This window comes from Poecilia reticulata, linkage group LG21 (genome assembly GCF_000633615.1).
Source record: "Poecilia reticulata strain Guanapo linkage group LG21, Guppy_female_1.0+MT, whole genome shotgun sequence".
Taxonomy (NCBI): domain Eukaryota; kingdom Metazoa; phylum Chordata; class Actinopteri; order Cyprinodontiformes; family Poeciliidae; genus Poecilia; species Poecilia reticulata.
Window position 1 is genome coordinate 22,630,338 of NC_024351.1, and position 23,466 is coordinate 22,653,803.

General features: G+C 40.7%; 2 protein-coding genes across 2 annotated transcripts in view; one reads left to right on the plus strand and one right to left on the minus strand.

Annotated features, from left to right (window-relative positions):
- cdk19 (cyclin dependent kinase 19) overlaps positions 1–6,512 on the minus strand; it is a 58,899-nt gene extending 52,387 nt beyond the window's left edge. Inside the window, exon 1 of the mRNA XM_017302049.1 lies at positions 6,130–6,512. Within this exon, the coding sequence (XP_017157538.1) occupies positions 6,130–6,257 (128 nt within the window). The 5' untranslated portion in view covers positions 6,258–6,512. The remainder of the gene's footprint in view (positions 1–6,129) is intronic.
- A 1,367-nt stretch (positions 6,513–7,879) lies between these two features.
- Positions 7,880–23,147, plus strand: amd1 (adenosylmethionine decarboxylase 1). Its single transcript, XM_008398545.2, has 9 exons — positions 7,880–8,205; positions 15,110–15,196; positions 15,355–15,481; positions 16,519–16,621; positions 16,710–16,752; positions 17,892–18,036; positions 19,187–19,279; positions 19,358–19,513; positions 21,152–23,147. The coding sequence occupies exons 1-9, from the start codon at positions 8,093–8,095 to the stop codon at positions 21,293–21,295; spliced, it is 1,011 nt and encodes a 336-aa protein (XP_008396767.1). The 5' UTR covers positions 7,880–8,092; the 3' UTR covers positions 21,296–23,147.
- The last annotated feature ends 319 nt before the right edge of the window (positions 23,148–23,466 follow it).

Genomic DNA, 23,466 nt, shown 5'->3' on the forward strand with positions numbered 1-23,466 from the left:
AAAATTGATTTTACATAATACTGCTCATTTAACTTCAGTGAGTTCTCCTGGGTTCTATACAGGCTGATCTGCTGTAGAATTCAGAATGTTCCGCAGCAGAACCACTGGCCTGCAGGAATTCGTCCTTGATGCAAAGACAGAAACTCAAACTGCACGCCGGCCTGGCTGCAGCTCTCAGCTGGCRCATTTCCCTTTTMTTTCCCATWTGCCCTTGAGAATCAGATCTGTGCATGAAAATCAGTTAATAAGTGAAATGTGAGCCTGCAGGGCAGAGCAGAGTCTGCAGGCTAACAGCAGCTTCAACTGAGCAGCCTCCCTGTGTTGAGGGCCACGGGTTGGAGAGGCAGACTGGAGGAAATCAGGGCCAAAGGGAGACACGGCCCCATTAAAACCTGCGCTGAGAGGCATGATTAAAGCGTAAGCAGCATCCAGAGAGGACTTGACAGAGTGCGGAGCCTGCACAGATCAAACACTTCCTGATAGTGCTCACATCAAACCCTCTCCAGCCTCATTTGCATCCCAGATGGACGCGGTTTAAAAAAGGAGCTCTCAGGCACACTTGGCAGACGCTAACCGAGCAGCACAGGCACTCCTCACATTTCAGCTTTTGGTCTGCAAACAAAATAGGTGCTTGTAGTTTAAGCAAATTCAGACCATGAAGTACTTTATCAGGCACTCTGCAGGGCAAAAACACAGATACCCAGAGGTTCACTAGGAACTAAGAGACTTGTTGTCTCTTGTATTCACTCATACATCACTCAAAGCTATGAATCAAACACTTCCTCGCAAAAATGTTAACGACATGTTCAGCTACAAGTCCAGCACAGCAACTTTTAAGATGTTTTTGAATGTTTTTCCTTTAAAATTAATGTACTGTAATATAATACAGACTTGGTCACCAGACAGGTATGAAGCGAAAAGTGCCAAAGTACAATAAATAAATAACTCATAAAATAATTGTTTAAATCAGTGTTTCTCAACCCTGGTCCTCACTGCCCCCCTGTCCTGCATGTTTTAGGTATTTCCCTTCTGCCACACACCTGAATTGTATCTCTGGGTGATTAACAGGCTTCTGCAGTACTTGATGGTCATGCAATCATTTGAATCAGCTGTTCTGGAATAGAGGCACATCTAAAACATACAGAGCAGGGGGAYGTGAGGACCAGGGTTGAGAAACACTGGTTTAAATGATTCATTAATTTACTAAAACTGGAAATAAATACTGAAAATAATCATTACACACAAATAATCATATGGGCCTGAATTGTATTGCTTTCATTTTAAGATGTAGATATAATTATTTCAGGATTGTCTCAATTTATCATTGCTCATTGAGACAGGTCTGTAATTTTACAGTAAAAAATAATCAGCTGCTCACCAGAAAAAATGAGATTTTTAATAATTATTATTGAATGCATCATAGCAAAGCAGTTCCAGATTGTGCTAAGAACAACTGTGTAGACAACAACAACTGGTGTAGAAGTTGTTACCAAGGGAAGAGTCAAAGTTTTTGAAAAAGACTGCTTGCTAGCTTGCGCTAATTACGGGTGTCTCGTCAATTGAATCTTCCTCGGTCAGAAGGAATAGGCATGCAGCTCAGAAGTTTTTTTACTGATGGATGTTTTATTGCCACCGAGCCACAGAAGCACAGAAAAACACGATGACTTACTCATCTATTTTTCGCCATCAGAGATGAAACTCAAGGGATGGAAGCAGCTGTTTGAAAGAGAACATGAAATCCTACGAAGACAGCATTTTTAAAGACACTACCATTAAAGAGTGAGTGACGCTTTAGCAGGTCACAAAAGGCTGGTGCTTTTAAGCCTTTGAGAAGTCTCTGTGACAGAAAATACTGGACTTGAAAATATTGGCAGGCTTTTGGAAATTTCACAGTTCATTAAAATTCCCTGGAGATTCCAAACAGACACAGATGCATATAGTTAGTAGCGCTAACCGCCTCAAAAGCTAACACAAGATGCTAAAGACAGTTAACCTAGCTACCTAATTAACACAGAATGTTAACAAGGTAATCAATTTGTTTTTGGAATAATAGTGACTCCATGTTTTACAGTGACTGCTTTCTCTCATGCAACATGCCTTCACCTGTACTCCCAATATAAATACTGTTCAAACAAGAAGTCTACATACACTGACTAAAAAGACACATTCATATTTTATTCTTTACTGTCGAAAGAATAAAATTAGTACAATTCTTTTTTCTAAATGCCAGAAAACATAGTGAAACAATTTTAGAGATTTTTTTTTACTTTCTGTGAATGTGTGGAATTTCAGTCACTTTAAATAATTAATGAGGTTATTTCTGACTAGATTTTTTTTAAAATCACAAACAATTATTAAAGTCTACTCTTCAAATTTAATTATGGCAATACTAAAACTTGAATTTCTCAGGGTGTTTTGTCCACAAACAAAACAAAAATAACCCATTCTCCTGGATCCTCAACCTTTTTTCTTCAGTGAATAGAAACAAACTGGATTTTTTAAAACAAAACTGTAAACAGCTTTCACATACATCATACTTTACTTGTTCATATGGGCACATTCTTCGAGCCACACACTCCTAATCCTGTCTAATAGTCCAAGAGTAGAATTCCAAACTGAATCTGAGGGACAATCCTTCAATTTCTTTTTGCACATTAAACCCTGCTCACACTTTGTTGAGCKCTATCATCCCTCTTGTGGGATTAACTTGCTAAAGCAGCGTATTGCTCTGGTTTTAGGTGTGAAGCGCACCGACGYTAAATAAAAATCATCGAGTATCTTCATATTACCCAAGAAGGTGGATTAATTYGTTCCCGGTGTTCCACTCACAGGGGATGGCACCAGGAGTTTTCACTTTAATAAGCTTTACAGGTTGGGTCCGGTGAGAACAGGTGATGCTTTCTTTCCCTGGAGCCTCCCCTGCTGCCACTGACAATCCAACCCAGGCTCAGGCTCCATCAGAGGGAACCAACTCCTGATACCACTGGCTAATGCTGACTTTTTATCCGCTCCTATTTGGCCACAGTTCTTGCCTGCTAACAATCCATATTTAAGATGTAGCTAAAGAACAATATAAATTGTGAATGGCTGATTTCATTTGTATGTTACTTGTTAAAATCAAATTTTCTAGAAACTTGTTATTAGTCATTTATAACTTTGTGAGTCTTACAAATGGGACTAAAATGCAATACAAATATTCTTGACAGTGTTATGCAAGTACATTACATCACACCTAAGATTTGAACAAATTTATGACCATTTATTGTCTATATTTCATGGCAACACTTAACTACAACATCAAAAAACGGAMACAAATACATTCTGTATGTGCAAAATTATTTATAAACAAGTACAGGAAATGCCAATGTGTAGGCAAAAATTAGAAATAGACTGATTGCAGTTTTCTGACTGATCAGTGATCTTTAAAAAAAACAACAAAAAGCAGCTCCTCATTCCGATATTGGCCAATACTTTTTTTTTGTCTGAAAAGCCACAAAATATAACAATAAGGTCACTAAATTGGAAACAGTCGAGTGATTACTAGTTAACCACATGACCTGGAAGGCGGGTCTGTCAGTCAGTCAGCYTTCTATCAGRGCAGAACAAAACGGGACARTGGCCAATTTTCAAACCTTTGCAGATGTAGATAAGATCRGTGGAAAACATCGRTTTCACATCTAAGCATCRGCCAATCACAGATCTCTCAAAATGGAGGAGATCAATTTATCGACCGGCCAATTTATCGTTGCACCTCTACAAAATATACCACAATATGCATTAATACAAACAATGTATTGCCTTTGCACCATAGCAAAGGCAGTGTTCATATCCACAGTCGTCCTTTTTCACACTCTCAGAGAGTTCAGCCAATCAGTGGCAAGGAGAATAAATGGATTGGTGGCTTTGCAAGCMCCAGCYGATGATGTGTCGAGAAGCATTGCACCATTTCAACTTCCCATAGCTCCTATGTCTTTTGAATATTTTACTTGTGCTTTATAAAAAAGAAATCTGCAAATACAGAACAGTGAATAGGTGAAGGTCCACTAATACAAAATATATGGTCAGATCAACAGAAAAATGGTTCACCAGGCACAAATTCATCATCATCTCAGTACCAGGAGCTACATCCTACAGAAAGCCTGCAGACTGAGCTGAACTGGAGAGAGCATCAGAGAGGACCAAAGGTTCAAACATCCCTCTGACTAGCATTTGGCCAAAGGGRACTGTGCAACAATTATGCCAAAAGTTAGTAATTTAGTGAAAAACAACTACCTTTTAGCTTGCTCAARTAAAAATGTTTACTAAAGGGAAATTATGKTGCTACATTTAAAAATATCTATTTTATGGCTTTAAACATATATTTACCAGAGGTGCTAACTAATTTATCTGCATCTGTATGCAACATTAGCAGGAACCTGGGCCCACCAGCGAGGTCACTGGTATCCATGGCCATGTGCGTACAGATACTTATAGGTTTTTCCAGGCATTAAGCTAATGGTACGACTCCATTTAATTCTGCCCAGAGTTATAATAACAGCTTAACAAGACTGAACTGATGAGCCAGACACATGTAAACTGATGAACTGATMATTAAATATGCCTGGGAGCTCATAAATAAACCTAATAATTGAAAATCTGGCTCTTTATTCTTTCGGCGCTCTTCTTATCCCGACCTGCTCATCGCCCTGCGGCAGAGTAAATATGGCTCCATTACACCACATGACATTTTTCCATTGTTAAGGGCTAATCTTTATGGACCCTGGCAAACTGTTTTGATTCGCCTCACTGATGAGAGCTTTTCTAAAAGCTACACAGCTGTTTCATCTCTGTCTACTGTTGACTTTTCTCAATTTCATCAACTCCAAAGTTCACATTCATTTTCATAATCATGTAAGTATGTTTTCCAAACGCAGTATTTCATTGGAGGCAAAAAAAAMCCCCATGAGATGAGAGCAAACTGCTTTTTTCTTGTACTTTTACGTCAGATGTGGCACTTCGTGGATTTCAGGGAAGGAGATCCTCAGTACTTAGTATGTTCTTTGCTTTGGGAATTGAAATCTCAGCGGCTGCTGTCACTAAGCCACTGCTGCAGGTATTTTGCAGTCAGTCAAGGACTACGGATCATCCTGCCTCCTCAGAAGTCAGTTGGGAACCTTCAATAGTTTCCCCTCTCTGTTACTGCTTCTCCAAATATGTAGAACATKTATGKTTCATGCAAACATTTGTGTATCATTTCCCTAGTTTTTGAAAAGCAATTATCTATTCTGTGAACTTTCTTTAGTTTTTAAAAATAAGAAACTGTAATAGTTTGATTTACCAATTTAAAACAAACTTGCTGTGTGCAATTGGTAAGTGTGCAGTATGCGTCTCCTATGTCATATTATCACACAGAACTGTCAGAGTATGACGGGGGAAAGTAGCTGATCTTAACCTTTGTAAATAGCACTTACTGCCTTGTTCTCCTTCTATGCTGAAGGGTCAGAGTGATTCACCTCTTGGTTAGCATACAAACGTCAAATAAAAGCCCACACGGAGATAGAAACAGGGTTTGGGTAAGTACTGACAGTAGGAACAGTTAAGCAGAAACGTCAACATCCCATTTACTGTGATGTTGGGCTTGTCTTCTGCTTCACACGGATTGTCAAAAATATAAGGAGCCCCTAATAACCTAGTGTGTCTGTAAACAAAGTTTGGTATTGCTCACTGTTAAAGCTGGGGCCACCGTAACCCGCCGAAGTGTCGCTAGCAGCCCCCTACGGAGCGCTGCAGCACACCGAGCTACCTTCGCCGCCACGCTTTCTAAGAGATAACCAGCAGCCGTGGTTTTAATGTYGCTGTTTGGGGGTGTTGGGAGAGAAGTGGAGGAGGAGGAAAGAGAGGAAGTATGCGCGTGTGTGTATACGTGAGTGTGAGTGCGCGTGAGTGTAGAGGGGGACCGTTGGTGAGTGAATGCGTGCGTTACATGAAAACAAAAACACAGACACACACACACACACGCAGAGGGTTATCGTTTCAGGGAGGTTCAAATCTAACGCTGCGTTCAACACACAAGCGGGACTCGCGGTCCCAAAATGCATCCTGCAATGGGCTGAATCTCAGAACAAACAATACCGATCACGGTTATCTTACCCGTCTTTGCGCTTAGCTTTATAAACGTGCCCGTAGGTGCCTCGACCCACTTTGCAACCTTCATATTCGAACAGATCTTCTACTCTCTCCCTCTCGGCTGCCAGCTTTGTTTTGAAGTCGTAATCCATTTTAACCCATAAATACGTCTTAAATTACAATAAAATAAAATATTAATTATTACATGCATTAATTAAATAATCTGGTCGTTTTATTCCCCCACCATTTCCTTGTTTGGGATTTTGGTCTGCTCCGCTTAATGTTCACTGGCTCGTTGACGTTTCTAATTGGGGCGCGTGGGTTTCTGGGAAAAGCAGTCCTTTGGSCAGTCGCCTCCGCTCGCATACTATCAAACTGAAGACGCAAAAAACTACAACCCGCGTTACTCGCTGCGGTTTAGTGCACTTTGCGTACCCCTGAGCGCTGTTCAAAAATGCAGCTCGGATATTTGAGTTCATGGATAGCTTCAGCTTTTAAATAACCAAATATATCATATTTTGGTAATATATATATATATATATATATATATATATCTATATCGTATTTTGGTGATATCATATTTTGAATATTTACAATATACGCAATTTCCAGTAAGTTTCATAGCGTCCAATCAATGCCTTACATAAGCTGCAGCCAAATGTTATCGACTGGGTAGAATGTACAAATTTCAACAGCAAGCAATCATTTCTCAATAGCCGAGGATCCAGACCTTCTTTGCGTAGAACTGTGGGCTGGCTTTTACCAAGTGGTGARTATGCCACAGCAGTAAATGTCTCAATAACGTGCCATGTTTCCTTGAATATCAATTACAGCTTCACAGTACTACTCATGCTGTTCACAAGTCAGTTCATTGTCTGCTGAGGCATGGCATCCCACTCTTCTTGAAAGGTGGCCTTCAGAGTTAGAGTTGTTTCTCTGGCTTTCATATGGGACTTAAGTCTGGAGAAATTGCAGGTCACTCCGCTAGAGGAACCCCAGTCTCCAGTGTCCATACCCTAATGATGCAAYCTTGATGATTTGGAGGCGCCATGAATGTGAAATGAGGCCTGTGTTGTTTATGTAGTGACACAATGACTGGATTCACAAAGTTATTCAGGAAGTCCAGGCTTGTCATTGTACCATTCTCAAACTGTCTTGAAGAATATGTAGCAGTGTACCTGCTTACACTGCAACAGTGGTGGTGTCTGGTAAAAACAGCGGCTGTTGCATAGCTCTCACCTAGACATCTTCAAATTGTCATTTCTGGTCATATAAATATGCAGGGATGTGTGATACTCCAATTAAACTTAAGCTGAATATTAATTCTTGTATGGATAAAAAAATATATTTTCTGACCTAGAATAAAAATCGGTCAGAAAAAATAGAATAAAAATCAAATAAATATTTCATTTGATTATTAAAATACTGTTTTAGCTCATTTCAAAATATGTATTTTTCTTTTTCCCATTATAGTTTGCACAAAAAACATACACAWCTTTTTTTCTTAACAAAAAAGTTTTACAAATTCAAATAAAAAAGAAGAATTATCAAATAGTAATGCCCAATATTTGATATTATGTCGTATAAAAACAACAAATCCCCATTGTGCGGTAATTTTTAGTACCTGTAGAAGGGCACGTGAGGAAACCGTTCTCTGTCATAAGTGACATGTCCWCGGACCTATCAGAAATCACAAGAAGTGGCCCTGCTGTCAGATTGGCTCGACGCAGTAGTGACGTAATGAAGCTTTGGTATAAAAGCAACACACGCACTTCATTCAGCGCTTTACACAGTATGGCCGGCGATATTAGCTAGCACTCGCTTACGGTATTCTCTGCAAAAGGGAAGGCGGTAACTCAAGATAATTAACACCTGGATTGCTTAAAGGACTGTACCTCAATAAATTATAACTAACCGAGGAAGGATTAAATAAGCTGTAAACGTTGTAACTGACGTTCTAATAATTCTGTTGGGTGTCTGTTGTCTCATGATGGAGGATAACGGTGCACATTTCTTCGAGGGGACCGAGAAGCTGCTGGAGGTGTGGTTCTCTCGCCAGGACGAGACCAAAGGGACCGGGGACCTCCGCACCATCCCGAGGTTTGAGTCTTTTTCTTGTCTGCACYGTCATGTCATGTCTGTGTAGCCTATTGCGGTAAGCCTTGACCATACTTCAGGTATTGTGTGACATGTAGTTAGTAATATGTTATAAAGTCCAGGCCCCCAGAGACTGTCATTGGTTTACCCGAATCTGGCCTGCTGAGAACCGAAGCAGTTTCTGGCCTTACAGCCCCCTACCAGCGAGTTAGCTAACACCATCTCTGGAAAATGGTCACCTCCCCCTTTAACTGTGCTACTCAGAGGATGACTCATTCATTCRTCGTACTTTAAGTTTATCAGTTCTTCCTATTCCAYTACTTGACGCTTTATGGTTCGTAATGGATATTTTCTGTCGTGTTTAGAAATACSTAGACTAGCAGGTGGGCAAGCGGTTATTAGCCGAGTAACTCATGCTACTTCCTAAAAGAAAAGTATCAACATCTTTTAAGCGTTGTCCTGCTGACTTTATTGGCCTTTATTTGGATCTTAAAATGCTGTGCYATTTAGGTGACTGATTCGTCCGTCACTGACATGTCTGTCAGTTTTTGCTGCCAAAATTAGGCGGGCTTGATAAATTTTCTTAAACCTTTCCCTATGCTCATGACTCCGAAGTTGGTATCAGATTCGGAGCTTTTGAGTTTCGACTTTCATTAAAGCGTCATTATGCTGCTTTTTATGGAATCTGGGTTTCGCAAAATATGAATTTGTAGAAACACGARTAGATTTTACATTAGTGAGACGCATTGTTTTTGGTAAATATAGTGAACGTGTGAAACATGTCATAACGTGCTGTACTACGGATCTATTTAGTGTAGAATWACCCAATATAACTTTGACCAAAGTATTACACTTTTCAAGTAGGACTCTAAATTAAGATGGAACTGATCATGGGTAGTTCGGGTTCCTTTAGAAGTGTTGAAATAGCCCTTTACTGACGTGACAAAACTGATGCCAACTTCAGCGTCGTGTCTTTGCTCGTATACTTCTGTCACGTTGCTGTCTGCGTGGTTGGTTTGATGGTTTRAATACATTCGAGAAGCGGGGGGGAAAAAAGCAAACTCCATTTTTGTCTTGTCAAACTGTAGCTGCGTTTGTCGTTGAGTTTATTTCTCTCTGCGTCATTCAACAACAAGGAGGGAGGGGAGCGTGAAGCATGTGGTCGGCCTTCCTTTGACTTGTAGCATGGCCACTGCTGCGCTCACSGTTCTAAGAACCGCTTCTGGACGGTTTCATCAGATGCATCCTTTTATTGGACAAGCTTTTGTTTCTGMCTGGGTTCCGTTCTTCAGGTGAATTCTGTCAGGTGGGAGGCGCACAGAGACACTGGTCATCAGTTTTTGTTGTTGTACGGTTTAGGTCCCGAATTAAGCGTTTCTGTCCAGTCATCTGCAGTCCTGAAGATTGACTTTCATTGTTTTGTTAAAAAAAAAAAAAAAAAATCCCTACTGGTCCCTGCACGAGTCACGTTTCCAGCCATGAGGACGCTCCCCTCCCCAGTCCTCTGATTGGTTCAAGGGTTCTGCACTCTGATTTGCTCAGTGGCCCTCKGCTGCATTTGAACAGGATGATGGGACAGGAGGTTCACAAAGATTCACGTGGGGGACTGTTGACCTTTGCCCTGGTTCAGTTCAACAAAATTCACTTCTTGCATGTGCCTCAAAAGGTTATGTAAAAAAAAAAAAAAAAGTTGATCATAGACACAGCAGGTGAGCAGAATAGTGATTCATACATCTGATCAGAATAGGCCTGTTTTGGTTTTGATCAGCTCTGAATGCTGGTTTGCAGCTCAAACTGTTTGCACCTAATGAATGAGAGAAAATGAATTCTCACTGTTTTCAGCCTATAAACACACTTTTTGGTTTTAAAGAAATGAAAGTGGTGCCTATATCTTAAAAGCATAAATGGGGTGTGGAGGGGGTATTACAACTTTTATATTGAAAGAGCCTGCAGTCTCACCTGATGTGTGGCATTTATTCCCCTTTTTGTTTTCTACCCTCCAGAAAAATGAAATGTGAACATTTCATTTTCACATTTTCACATGTCTCAAAGAAAAATTTGTGTTTTGGAAAAAGTCTGATTGGTGGAATAATTTAGGTTCTATAATTGAACAAATGCGTATGTGTGGCCAGTGGTGCGATTGAGGAGTGGCATTAATTTACAGCAAAAGGACAGATTAGCGGCTTACGGGGACCCAGTCAGTGGATCAAGCCCGCTGGACATCAGCCAGTGTCCAAATAAGTCCACAAGGGCATCTGAGTGACCGGCGGGGCCGTTGCTCAGATTACCTCTGCTGTCAGGCCTCAGATCTTATGGTCTGCTGCTGGTGACTGCAGGGCAACTTTCCCAAAGGCTGGGAAAGGCTGTGGTATCAAACTTTAGATCTGATAATGTGGCTGTTGGTATCGTGCTCTGAAAGAACCTGCTCATGTTAAACTTTAGTTCATAAATGCTATGGGTGTTTTCTTTTTTTGCGTGTGTGGGATGCTACAAACTTTGTCTGAGTGACATGAAAGCAGAAAAATGGCATTAACCAGAAACCTGGAGTTCTTCCTTTCCTGAGCTAAATGCTCTGAAGGTCCGTGTGAACCTGTTGAACGGGTGAAGACCAGCAGGTCCTGGTAGTTCCCAGGAGTTTCTTGAGGAAATGGGATCGCACTGAGCGCTCTGAAATAGCCTCTGGTGTGCATGTCGCTGTGAAACAGGAGCTGCCTCAGGTTTCTGGTAACATTGTTGCAATGGGCCGAGGAAGGCATGTTGCAACAGTCCTCCCATGCGTTTGTGTGTGAAATGGCGGCCTGTAGCACCATCCCGTAGAGCCAATGGTCACTGTTGTTTGACCTAAATGCTTTGCAAAACGAGCATGCAGCCTGCTGTTGGAATATCTCAATGAAGCTGACTGCCTTTCACCACTCCAAGTCTTAATCTGTTGCTGGAGATGATCAGAAAGAATATCGAGTCAAGATGGCTTCAAGAGACCCCCCCACCCACCCTGCAGTCAGAATCCCTAAGTCATATTTGTCTGTAGGGAAGCTTCTGAGAAAACGGTGTAAACATGTGTTTTCTTGTAAACGATAACTTAAAAAAAAAAAAAAACACCTGGAAATTCATGCAAGCCCCACTTTTTTGGTCTTATGAGATTATTTTTCTTCAGATATGGTGAAAAATATTGGGCTTAACTGTCCAAGTCCCACCTGCAGGTATTTCTGTATATCTTTCTTCTACCACACTGCTACTTAAGCCTTACCTGATGTTGTAGTCCATGATCAATATGGGAGTAACAAAATTTGAGCTATTCAAGTTGGTTAAAAGAATGGAAAAGCATTTCTCTATTTTTTCTTCCATATGTAGATTTTAAAAGGAATTTTAATGAGGAAAACATACAAAATTCCTTTGAAATTTCTAAAGTAGCACCACAAAATCAGTGATCACAAAAGCAGTCATGAAATCCTGCCGGTACTGAATAAATTATTTTCCTTGCTACAAATGTCTCAAGTATCTGATCTGTGAGCCGATAAGTGTGCACCGAGATTCCACCCACATGAAGATGGGACTAAATGAGCATAGTTTTTATTTTGCTTCCTGACCTCCTGTTTAATTTTGTAAACTGTAAAATAAATCTTTAAAAGCTCCTTCAACAATATTAGCAATTCACCAAGAAATCTTTTGGTGACTGACATTGAAGGATTTTTTTCCCCCCTGCTGGTGGCCAGACTGCTACAAACTCAAGACCAGTTTTTGTGTTTTTGTTTTTTTATCAGGCAGAACATAGGGCAGATCAGTGTAGAAATTGTGACTGCAGGAAGATTTAGTGAGCTTTTTCCAGTACCAGTAAGGTGTTTTAAAATTAATTCTGAATATTTTCTTATCAAATCTCTTTTTTTATTATTTTGGATGAGTGAGGCAGTTAGCTGTTCCCAGGAAGGCTGAGTGAACTACAACAACTTTATCCTCTTCAGATTTCAGACTACATCTCTGGTGGAACATGCTGGATTTGGAAACATTGGTGTAATCATAGTTTAGGGTCTCTGTTCTGTAGGGAATGGGCCAGGTATTGAAAACAGACTGTAGAATTCTAATCAGTGTATCTCTAATATGTCATAACTTCATGTACAGGTCTGGCACATGAAGATGTATTGGTCTATTTATGAAGAGATTTTTCAAATCCAAGCAATTAATTGGAAGCCTTTTGGAAACTTATTTGTATTCACAACAAATGCTCTGTGGATTAAATTGGCTGTTTTCTGTCTACAGTCATATTCAGTGTGTTCCATACATTCCAGCCCAGTTGTAGATATAGTGCCGTTAAGTTCAGTTCATTATTCCAATTCCAAAGTTTTCTCTGAACAACTCAGTCGCTGACTTTAGAGTAAAGCTGCGCGATGTAGAAAATCATGTGATGGTCTCTGTAAATATTGCGACATGCAACGCTTCATTCCTAACATGTGCTTCCTGCTCAATGTGAGCTTTAGCATTTTGGTGTGTGTGTGTGTGTGTGTGTGTGTGTGTGTGTGTGTGTGTGTGTGTGTGTGTGTGTGTGGTCAGAGCATGCTGCTGTGAGACTGTCCTACTGGCTAAATATTACATTAACATAAAATAATACAACTTCAGGACTCTCAAAGTATATTAGCCAAAGTGCATTGCTCTCCAAACAGTCCTGTTTATTTTGATTTAACACGACATGAAATAAAAATTCTTAAATTTCTCATGATAAACAATACGATAATGCCCACCCCGGTTGACTGCATCGAGCCRTTAACTTGGCAGCGGACTCTCACACCGAGCAGAGATGTGCATGGTGGAGGGGGTCAGTTAACGGGAAGAAATCCTCAACAGAACCAGAGCAGAAGTACAAAAACACTGCAGCACTGAACTAGCTGTACTTTCCACACTGAAGACAGAGTTACTGACAGCAGCTCCTCTAAGTGACTTCATCTCAAAGTGAAACCTAACTAAACATAGAACCACTTTGCACACAATCACAAATCCTAAATTTTGTGCCCTTCCTACAAAACTGTTCTATGTGAGGAATTGCAACACCTCAGCCACCGTTTGTACTGTGTGTTAAATCATAGAAACAACTAGTTTCTTTACTCAGCTTTATTCCGCCATGTGCATCCTCCGCACAGACATGCAGAGAGCAACGAAGAAGAACACAAACCCATTACATATGCTCCTGGCATAACAGTGCCCCTAGTGGGTGGACATGTAATACAAATAAAACAAAGGAGTAACACTGTGGATTAACTGGATAACTTGAAACATAATATGATCTAAGGTGGTGGAGTTGGGCAATGATAGATGAGACAAATAATATCAGAACTTGAACTAGTTCCTTCATGTGTTCATCCAGACTCTAAACATTGACCTGTTGATTATATATTATAGGTGGGCATTTATTGTGTAACTTGCCATTTATTCAGAAAATTTTACGCAAATTTTGATTTACTGTCTTGATAAATGTGCATTAATGTTAAAAAACAAAACCGACGTTACTGGAAACTTTCACATTTATTTTCTTCACTTTCTTCCACAAATATTATTAAATTTGAAAATGTGATTAAATGTAGTTACTGTGAGCCGTTTGTTGCAAATCATGCAGTAAGTGGCGCCCTGAAGGAGCCGATTTAAAATTGGAACATTTTCCAAAGAACAGTATTTGTTTGACACTATGAATGCTAAATCCTTAAAAACGCAACACAAAAAGCAGGATTTCACCCAGTGTGTTATAAGCCTGGTGGGCCACCAGGCTTTACTTGTGCCCCCACCAGGCTAAGCATTGCTTATTTATTTCTTTTTAAATGTTTGCATTTTTTAAGAATTTATTGTTGGTGTTCAGGTATTAATCTTCCAATCTTTCAATAGCACATATTTATAAAGTGATATTTTCTAATTTTCTTTCAACTTTAAACATTTAACTCAAAAACACCACAGGCTGCTGGATGAATGACTGGTGTAGCCAAGTCACCCAACTACCAGGCGTAGCAAGTTTTCTGGGGAAAACCTTGTGTAATAGTTTTTCATTATCATTTGTAGTATCACAATGGTACTACAAACTATTGTAATCAAATTCTAGGTCCATATCGCCCATCCCTGCTACAGATCAGCTGTTGATCTGATTTATTGTGGCATAAACAAAGTATAGTAATAGACRTTCACCTCATCTGCAGACAGAAACTCATTCAAGTATGTGCTGATGTCCATCGGGGGTGTGTGTGTGTGTGTGTGTGTGTGTGTGTGTGTGTGTGTGTGTGTGTGTGTGATGGAACGGTTACTAGCTGAGGGCCGGGGTAGCTGCTGGTACAGTCCCCATTGAGCGCTGCGCTCTTCTCCCGAGCTTTCTCTAATGGCTGATGCCGAGCTGTGAATGGTCCCAGACTGTTCTTCCAAGGCTGTGTTGGAAAACGTGACGCAGCTGCTTTTTGCACTGCAGCTGTTTTTTTTTTTTTTTCCCCCGGTCCTGGTGGGAGGGCAGGAGGAGCAGCAGCAAGTATCGATCCTCCTGTGGAGGAGCGTACAGTGTTTATCTCCTTTTTACTCGGCTATTAATTTCATTTTGCTGAAATTTGTTATTATATTTTAAGGTTTTCGGGCCACACAAGCACATTTTTGTAAATTACTGCAATGATTAAAAATGGTCAACTGGTAGATACTGAATGTCTTGCAAACACTAGGTTCCCTTCCTACGACATATTTTAGGACAGCGGTCTGCAACGTTTGGATGCGTCCCTGCTCCAACACACCTGAATTAAATGACTGGTTGACGTGGATGTGTAAAACACGCCGACATGCTATGAAGGCGTTTTGGTTGAGGTGTGTTTGAACATAGGAACGTTCAAACGCTGCAGCACTGGGAAGGTGTGCAGAGTAATCCCAACATCTATCCTCCTCCTCCTCTGTTTTTCAGGTTTGAGTGGGACAAACTTTTGGAAAATGTGCATTGTTTGATCATAAGTGTGACAAAGACTGACAAGCAGGAAGCTTATATACTCAGGTAAGAATGGCCTGTCCTCTCCAAACATCATCTGGCTCAGTGGTGTCCAATTCCAGACACCACTGGTGTGGATTAACCCTTTACTGATTGATTTCTCTGCTGCAGTAGTATATAATGAAGTTTTACTATTAAAGTTTCTTCTTTTCTCTGCGCCACAGTGAGAGTAGCATGTTTGTCTCCAAGAGACGTTTCATTTTGAAGACATGTGGAACCACCCTCTTACTGCAAGCACTGGTGCCTCTGCTGGAGCTCGCCAGGGAGTACTGTGGCTTCGACGCCATCGAGGTTGGACACACACTGCCTTCATTTAGACACACACTTCCTTCATAATAAAACTCATTACGCTTTATGTATATGATGCAGGAGAAGACCCTTGCTAAGGCTTTTATTAATGTTCAAACCTCAATGTATTTAAACTTGCCAGCTATTCTCTATTCAAAGTTTAGACATGAATACGTTTTGACCAACTTTGCAGCTGTGGCTCATCCAGGATGTTGTCCTGCTGGAAGGTCAGCCTCCATGATGTGTTCAGGGTGATGCCGTGTTGGCTTTCTGTACAGTTTAGGATTTCATGATACTGTTCTAACCAACCTCCAAGTCCAGAAACCGAAAAAATCCATTTGCATTGGGTTTAGTTGCACTGAGGCGCTCAAATTACTGATTAAACCGGTTTCTGGATGTAATCAGTAGCACTAGATTTTATTTAGTGGGAGCAACAAGGGATGAAAACTACATTTTTATTTTTTTTGTTGCCTATACTACTTTGCTCCCACTTCACAAAATGTGGCTCTTTGTTAGTCCGTCACATAAAATGTCATTGTGCAACATTGGGGTTGCACAGTGACAGTAGTTGCATTTCCATTTACTGTGAAATTGCTCAAAAAAGTTTTTCACTCATCTTTTTTGCATTGGTATGAATTTTTTTTTTTCAGCTATATTCAAATTTGTGTATTTTGCAAAACTAGTGGAAACACTTAATTTGCATCATGCTCTTTTATAGCTTCTGCTCTCCTTAAATAATGCATAGCTGGCTCCAGAACTATGACGGCAACACAGTTGATCAAAGGTTGACTTTGACATTTGAAACGTGATGAATCCACAGCTCTTATGTAAACTTTCAGCAGTTTTTTGTTAACTTAAAACATGAACAAATTTTAATGTGATTTTTAGTTGCGTTTCTTGCTTAATGCAAATTCCACAATTGCATTTTTTTTTCTCCAACATTAGCAGAATATCAAAAGTCTTAAGCACATTTGTAATGGAAACAGCTAGTAAGTGGACAGTTTCACCGTGGGGTAACGTTTGGGTGCGTTTTGTTGCAGAATTTCTTCTATTCCCGTAAGAACTTCATGAAGCCGGCCCACCAGGAGTTCCCTCATCGAAACTTTCAGGAGGAAGTGGATTTTCTTAGCCAAATTTTCCCAAGTACGTAAAGCAGGTCTGACCAAGTGTAGTCGTAAAACTCGGACAGTCTGGGATTCCGGTGATAATACAAACTCTGATTTCCTTCCAGACGGAGCAGCCTACTGCATGGGACGTTTGAACTCTGACTGCTGGTAAGTGTCCCGAAGCTGACCGGCTGGAACTAAAGTGCATGTCCAGTGTTGCTGCTTTCACTGGAAAGGCATTCAACAGAATTGAGTAAGCTTCCTCTGCCATAAACGACGACACATAGAACTTCTCATGTTCATCTCTGAACAGATGAACCATCTAGTTGTAGAGCACATGTGTCAAACTCGAGGATCGCTGGCCACATGTGGCCTGCCATGACATTATATGTGGCCCCTCCAAGCGTTTTATAGGCCCATGATTGACTTAAAATGGGTTTTAAGCACGAATTGACTACAAACTACATCTCCCATAATGCATTCCGATTGTTACCAGCCAACATTGCGGCTTCTCGCCACTAGAGAGCAGCAGAATCACCTCAAGCTGTTTATTGGCTTTCCCAGCGAATAAAACTGAGACATCGACAAGCTAACATCAAAATGTCCAACGAAATAAAAATTGATTTACAAGTAAGACTGTGAATGACGATGTGTGTGAGTTGGTGTCAGGGCGGCAGGTCGCGCAAGACTTTTTTTGTTATCCGTTATCTTGACCGACAACATAAAAAAATTAAAAAAAATCTGTCATGTACCATTTTTATCCGTGAAATTACAATCATATTAACATCGGCTATTTAGCCGCATTTTTTGCGGTTTAGCTAATATTCACCGTGAATCCAGATCCCGTCACAAATTAAGCAGATAAATGTAGACATTTTTCTCCGTATTGACAAAAACCACTGATCATGGCCTCAATAACTTCTAATTAAATTAAGCGACTTCACTTAAATTACCATCACTTCACCCGCTGGGGGTCTGAACACACTTCTTCCTGGTCCCCATCTGCAGAAAAATCTGCGCTAATTCATCAGTCAGTTGGATCTGACTGATCAATTGAACTCTGTGTTTTACTCTGCGCGGTCCGATGTGCACTTTTACCAGGATTTTTTTTGTTGTTTTGCGTGGTTTCGCTTCTCAGAAACAGACAGATGTTACGTCTGCAGGGCTCCTCCAGAACACCGCTCTCCTGGATAACGTGCACCAAGAAGGCTCCTGTTGTTAAAACCGCTGAATGCTTAATGGCAGCACATTCCGAGGCGTCAGGCCCCTGCCCCGTGAATCGTCCTGACCGCTCCGTTGCCTTGCAGGTACCTGTTCACCCTGGATCTGCCGGAGTACTGGGAGAACAAGAAGGCCGATCAGACGCTGGAAGTTTTGATGAGCGACCTCGACCCAGCCATTATGGACCAGTTCTACATGAAAGACGGTGTTTCCGCAAGTGAGGTCACTCGTGTAAGTAACCTGAAGCAGCAGTGGCTGTTTGGCGCGACGGGGGAACAGTCCTAATTAGAGATGCACTGATCTGATGTTAAAGGGGCAGTATTATACAACATAAGCTTGTTTGAGCTTACATCATGTTATCATAATATTCCCTCATTTAAAACATAATCTGCAGTATTGCCTTGATTTTTATTTTTTTTCATGCATGTTTGAGAAATCCTTTAATCTCCATGGCAATCTCTGAAAAAAACACCTGCATGGACCTAGCTCCGCCTTCGAGACGCAGCTCCTCCTCAGAACTGCAGTTTCTCATCTTGAGCCTCACAGAGCAGTCCTACCCCACAGAGTTCCTTCAGACTAGCGGCAGCAATTAACAAACACTTGATGGAACTGCACAATTGCTGAATTCATTATACAAGCTACTTCTCAATGCAACACTGGTAAAAATGTTGTTAAAGGGTTAATGTAGGAACAATGGTATGACTTCCTGAAGCAGGAGTTTCAGAAAGAAGTTTTTAAAGACAGAGACCCAATTTCAAGGCATGAAATATCAAAGTCAAATTTCAAGTCATATTTGATAAATATAGCATTCTTGTAACGACAGCAAAAGATATCACAATTACTTGATTCTGCTATAAAATGCATAATATTGCCTCTTTAATATTTGTATTGGTCCCAGTATTGAAAAATTCCAGATTGGTTATCGGTGCCAAAGTCATAAAAGCAGACCTATTCAATCATTATACTTAGAATTCCTAATTGCACTTTCTGAACCATTTGAAAAAGATTTTTATTTTAGGTTTATTCTGAACATGTAGCCAAGGTAGCCAACCTATTATCAGTTTCTTTATTTCTTTTCCATTGGCCGTCATTCTCCTACCTGTACTGACTGAATAAATTGAAGTTGTTTTTACATGTTTAACCAAGCTTTTGTAGCTGTTGTGTATTTAAGTGTGCTGTACTGATGCAGAGTTATTAAATAAATTTGTAATTCAGTACATTTATGTATTTGTATTTAAAAGAAACCCTTCAAGTTTTTCAGCAGTTTTTCTGTGTGGGATCAGTATGGCCCAGAAGTAAACCTCAGATATCGGTACCGTACGTGAAAACAGCGGATGGGTGCATCCCCAGTCCTAACCGTCTCTTCCCATTCTGCCCTCAGAGGAGTGGAATTCGTGACCTGGTACCAGGTTCTGTGATCGACGCCACAATGTTCAACCCTTGTGGATACTCAATGAACGGAATGAAGACTGATGTGAGTTGCGACATCGCCGTCCTCTGCGCCGACGGATGCGAGCGCGTCGGTAACATTGCTGTTGTTTGTGGCGTGCAGGGAACTTACTGGACCATCCACATCACCCCGGAGCCAGAGTTCTCCTACGTCAGCTTCGAGACCAACCTCTCCCAGACGTCCTACGACGATCTGATCAGGAAGGTCGTTGATGTGTTCAAGCCAGGAAAATTTGTGACTACACTTTTTGTCAACCAGGTGTGTGCAGCTGTAATGTCGTTTCAGTCCATTTAATTAACTTCAGTTGACAGCTCATGTCATCTGGAGGCACATTAAAAGCCCAACAGGTTGGATTTCCATCCAGGTATATTGACATATCGTTGAAAATAGGGCTGTTAGAATTAGAATTTATTCTCAACTTAGTTGGTTAGATAAACCCAAAGTAAGGTATTATTTTAGTAACTGAGTAAGGTGGTGATTATTCAGATGACTTATCAAATAAAAAAATTTGTCCTGTGCTGTTTTAGCTACTTAAGCTTGTACAAAAAATGTATGAAAGAGAAAATGCTGGTAAAAACAACTAATTCATATTTTAATAAGAAAACTTTAATTATTTAATGTGCAATACAGTTCAAACATCACTTTTATTCCCTACTTTGAAGTAATTGAAAAAAGTTTTAAGTTGCAAAAACGAATATCTCACTTTAATTTTTAAATACTTAAACTGAGGAATTGTTAAATACTGGCTTTTATGTTATACTTCACTTTCAGTCTCAAGTTTGAAGTATGAAAAACGTAACATTTTCTAATGTATTTTCCCTTTTTTTGGTCATTACTCTTATCAAGAAGTACAAATTTTAGCCAAAATGTATAAATGCAAGATTGTGTACAATCACAGAAGTCTTTAGAAAAGGGAATAAAAATATCACCCAGTAGCAGCCAGAAAATTAGTTTTAGCAACATATAAATCTCCTAAGTTTCTCGTTTTTAACCAGTTTTATTTTTAGTGACTTTTACGTCTCATCATAGTGAGATGCTGCTCCAGATTTTTTTTTTTTTTTTTTAAGCTGTGGTAAATAAATGCTGCCAAAGTTTATGCACTCAAAATAAAGTTTTATATTTGGCTAGTTGTCCTGTGGTCAGAAACGGTCAAATACGTGAACATAAAGCAAATTCTCATGTTAGAGGAAAAACTGTGGGATGCTTCCAAGCCTCAAAGGCCATCCCAACTAGAGCATGGGAGTGGTAGCATCATGTCGTGTGGACACTATTAATACAGTAGGTAATGTCCTGGTTTTATTTTTATATAATCAAGTCAGTCCCATAATTATTAAAAGCAAGTTCTGGTTTAATTGAGTTTATTTAAAATGGGACAGTGTACAACATCCACTGAAGCCTGTCAGACCGTCCACTGACGGAGAGATGTACTGTACCAGGTTATAGCTACCTTCTGTAGTAGCATTTAATCATACAGTAGTATTAAAATTCAACATGCAACAATACAAAACCTGAGGACAAATGATCTCACTGCACAAACCATAAGAACAAAATAAAAACAGTACTCCCCTCTAAACACACAGATAAATATGGGTAAATATTGACAGTTATTTTGAGCATATTTTATGCGAATAAACTTGGTGCAGAAGGAGCCACAGTTTTACGATACCAGAAAACTTACAGAAGTCTGTACATGGTAACATATCGATTGGCAATGTGTTCCAGAACTGTGACACTGCACAAGGAAATGCTGACTTCCTAAAGGAAGTTCTACACTTCAGAATGCTACACTCACCCCTAGTGGTCCATCAAGTATAAATCAATTGTGTATATAGATTAATTGCACTTTGTTTCTTTGTATATTTTCACTCAATTCCCCCCCTTCCCCCCCTTCCACAGAGCTCCAAGTGTCGCAGTGTCTTCTCTTCCCCCCAGAAACTCGAGGGCTACAAGCGTCTCGACCGCCAGTTGGCTCAGTTCAACGATTACAATTTCGTCTTTACAAGTTACGCCAAGAACCGCCAGCAGAACCAGCAGAGCTGAGGGTTGAGAATGAAGAAGAGGCGCAAAAAGAAAGTTGGTGGCGGCTGCTGCCGTCAATCGGGCGCCACATCCTCGCCCCTCGGCGCCTGCTTGGCGCCTGCCCGCCTCGCCCTGAGTTTACCCTCCAGTTTGAGTTGTTTGCGTTGTCGTAACTGTGACTTAAGTCTCTTGCATGAAAGCTCTTCTTGCTGTCTTGATATTCTAGCTCACTCTTGCTGTGATCCTGAGGTGCATGTAGAGGAATTAACTGCGCTCTGTTCCAGGCTGTCCATCGGCGCCCAGTACACCGGTCCCTTCCTGCAGGTCTCCCCCCTCATCCCCCACAGACAGGGTTTCCGCCCACACTAGAGCAGGGCCCTGGCACGCTCAGACTGACCTGCCTCTTCACGGCTCAGCGGTCTTCCACTCTCTTCCCACTCACTTAAGACGCATTGACCTTCCAAATTCTCAGATCTTTTGACTCAGTCGGGATGTTTTGAGTTTTCCTAAAGTTGCGTGATACTTTTCGTTGCTGTACTGAGCACTACAGCAGTGGATCTCTGCTTTGCTGGGCCATAAAGCGTCACTTCATTTCCCAGTTTCTTGGCATCAGCTTTTTTATTTTTCTCCACAATTTGTTCTCGTTGGGCTGATGTGATTTGGCCCACCGTCTGAATGTCCGTTTCCATGGAGAACAGCCTGGAGCGCGTTTGAGCTGAATGTCCGACTCCAGGAGAGCAGCCGGCGCAGTCACAATGCCCTCTGCTGACCAAACGTTTTCCAGTCCTTGCAGACCATGGAGCCGACCATCCTGGCTGCTACCATGTCAAACGCTTTCAATGAATCAGACACATTTAGCTCAGTTGAACAGCAAAGCGTTTTTTTTTTTTTTTTTTTTTCCTCTGTGTCCGTCCTCTCTGTCTCTTTCCGCCCCATACAGAAATCTGTAAAAGCACAATAGAGGCCCACCAGTCTGAGCATGCCAGGGTGAACCCGGATCATTCCACATATAACTCCTGCCTAAACTGCCATTTTATTAAATTGATTGTCTCCCCCCTAACTTTTGAATTAGTTGAAAATAGGACTTCCTAGCAGTTTTCTTTGTTTGGATGGCCGGTCCTTTTGTCCGCTGAGGGGGACGTCCTGTGACACTGTGGTGCATGTGACTTCTAGTACCGTGTTGCTTGACAGCCTAGTGCCACCTCTTCCTCGTTTTGTTTGTGCTTCACCTTCCAGCTGGAAGCACACATAGAAGCTGCTGCATCCTGACAAGTTAAAGGGTTTTATTTTCTTTTCGATATTTTCACAGGTTCAGTTAAGTTGTAGTTTATCTTAAAGCTGCGGGAAAGTTCTTGGAGCAGGTTGGAGGGATTCCCTACCCCTCACTCTTCAGACTTCCCAACAGCTGCTGTGGGATTAAGGACATCTTAATGCTACTTTTTGGGGATCATTGCCATTTTTTTTTTGTTTTTTGTTTTATACAGTGAAGTCAATGCATTGTTACAGTAAAATAATCAGAAAATTTTATACAAAGCATTTTGTATTTCTGCTGCGGACCAATTTTTCATTTCCTCTTTTGTGTTCAAATATTAAAGCGGTTTCCCCAAACTAGTTTGTTCAGAAGTTAAGGGATGACTTGTTTCTTTTTATTTTTTATTTTTTAAAGCTGAATAACTCTTGTGAATAAATAAATGACTCTCCACTCCTTAAAGTTGGAGGGATTTCCCCCTCTGCAGTTATCTGGGTCTGTCAGGATGTACTGAAGGAGACACTTTGCTGTTCTAATTTCTTTTGCTGTTCTTTGGATGGTCAAGATGTGCTAAATATATCTGTGCTATGAGCTTGATGCTTCAATAAAAGATATTTACCTGTTCACTGACTCCGCTTGTTTTCATTTATGTGGAATTTTATCAGCTTAAGTTAAACTTTTCAGCTAGTGCATGGCATATTACTGTGGTATTTAACAAAACCTGATCAGAAGCAGTTTGGTTTAGGGAGGGTTGGCCCAATACAATATTCAAAAGTAAAGACTTGTGTGATCTACTTGGGTTCTCTGAGTAAACTATAAACTAGCTTCAGTCCATATAAGGCATCTTTCTGGCTCTCTGAAGGTGCCACCATAGCATCTTTATCAGCCTGAGGTCCAGAATCAGTAGGCCACTCAACATCAAACTTTTTGTTCAGGTTTTTGA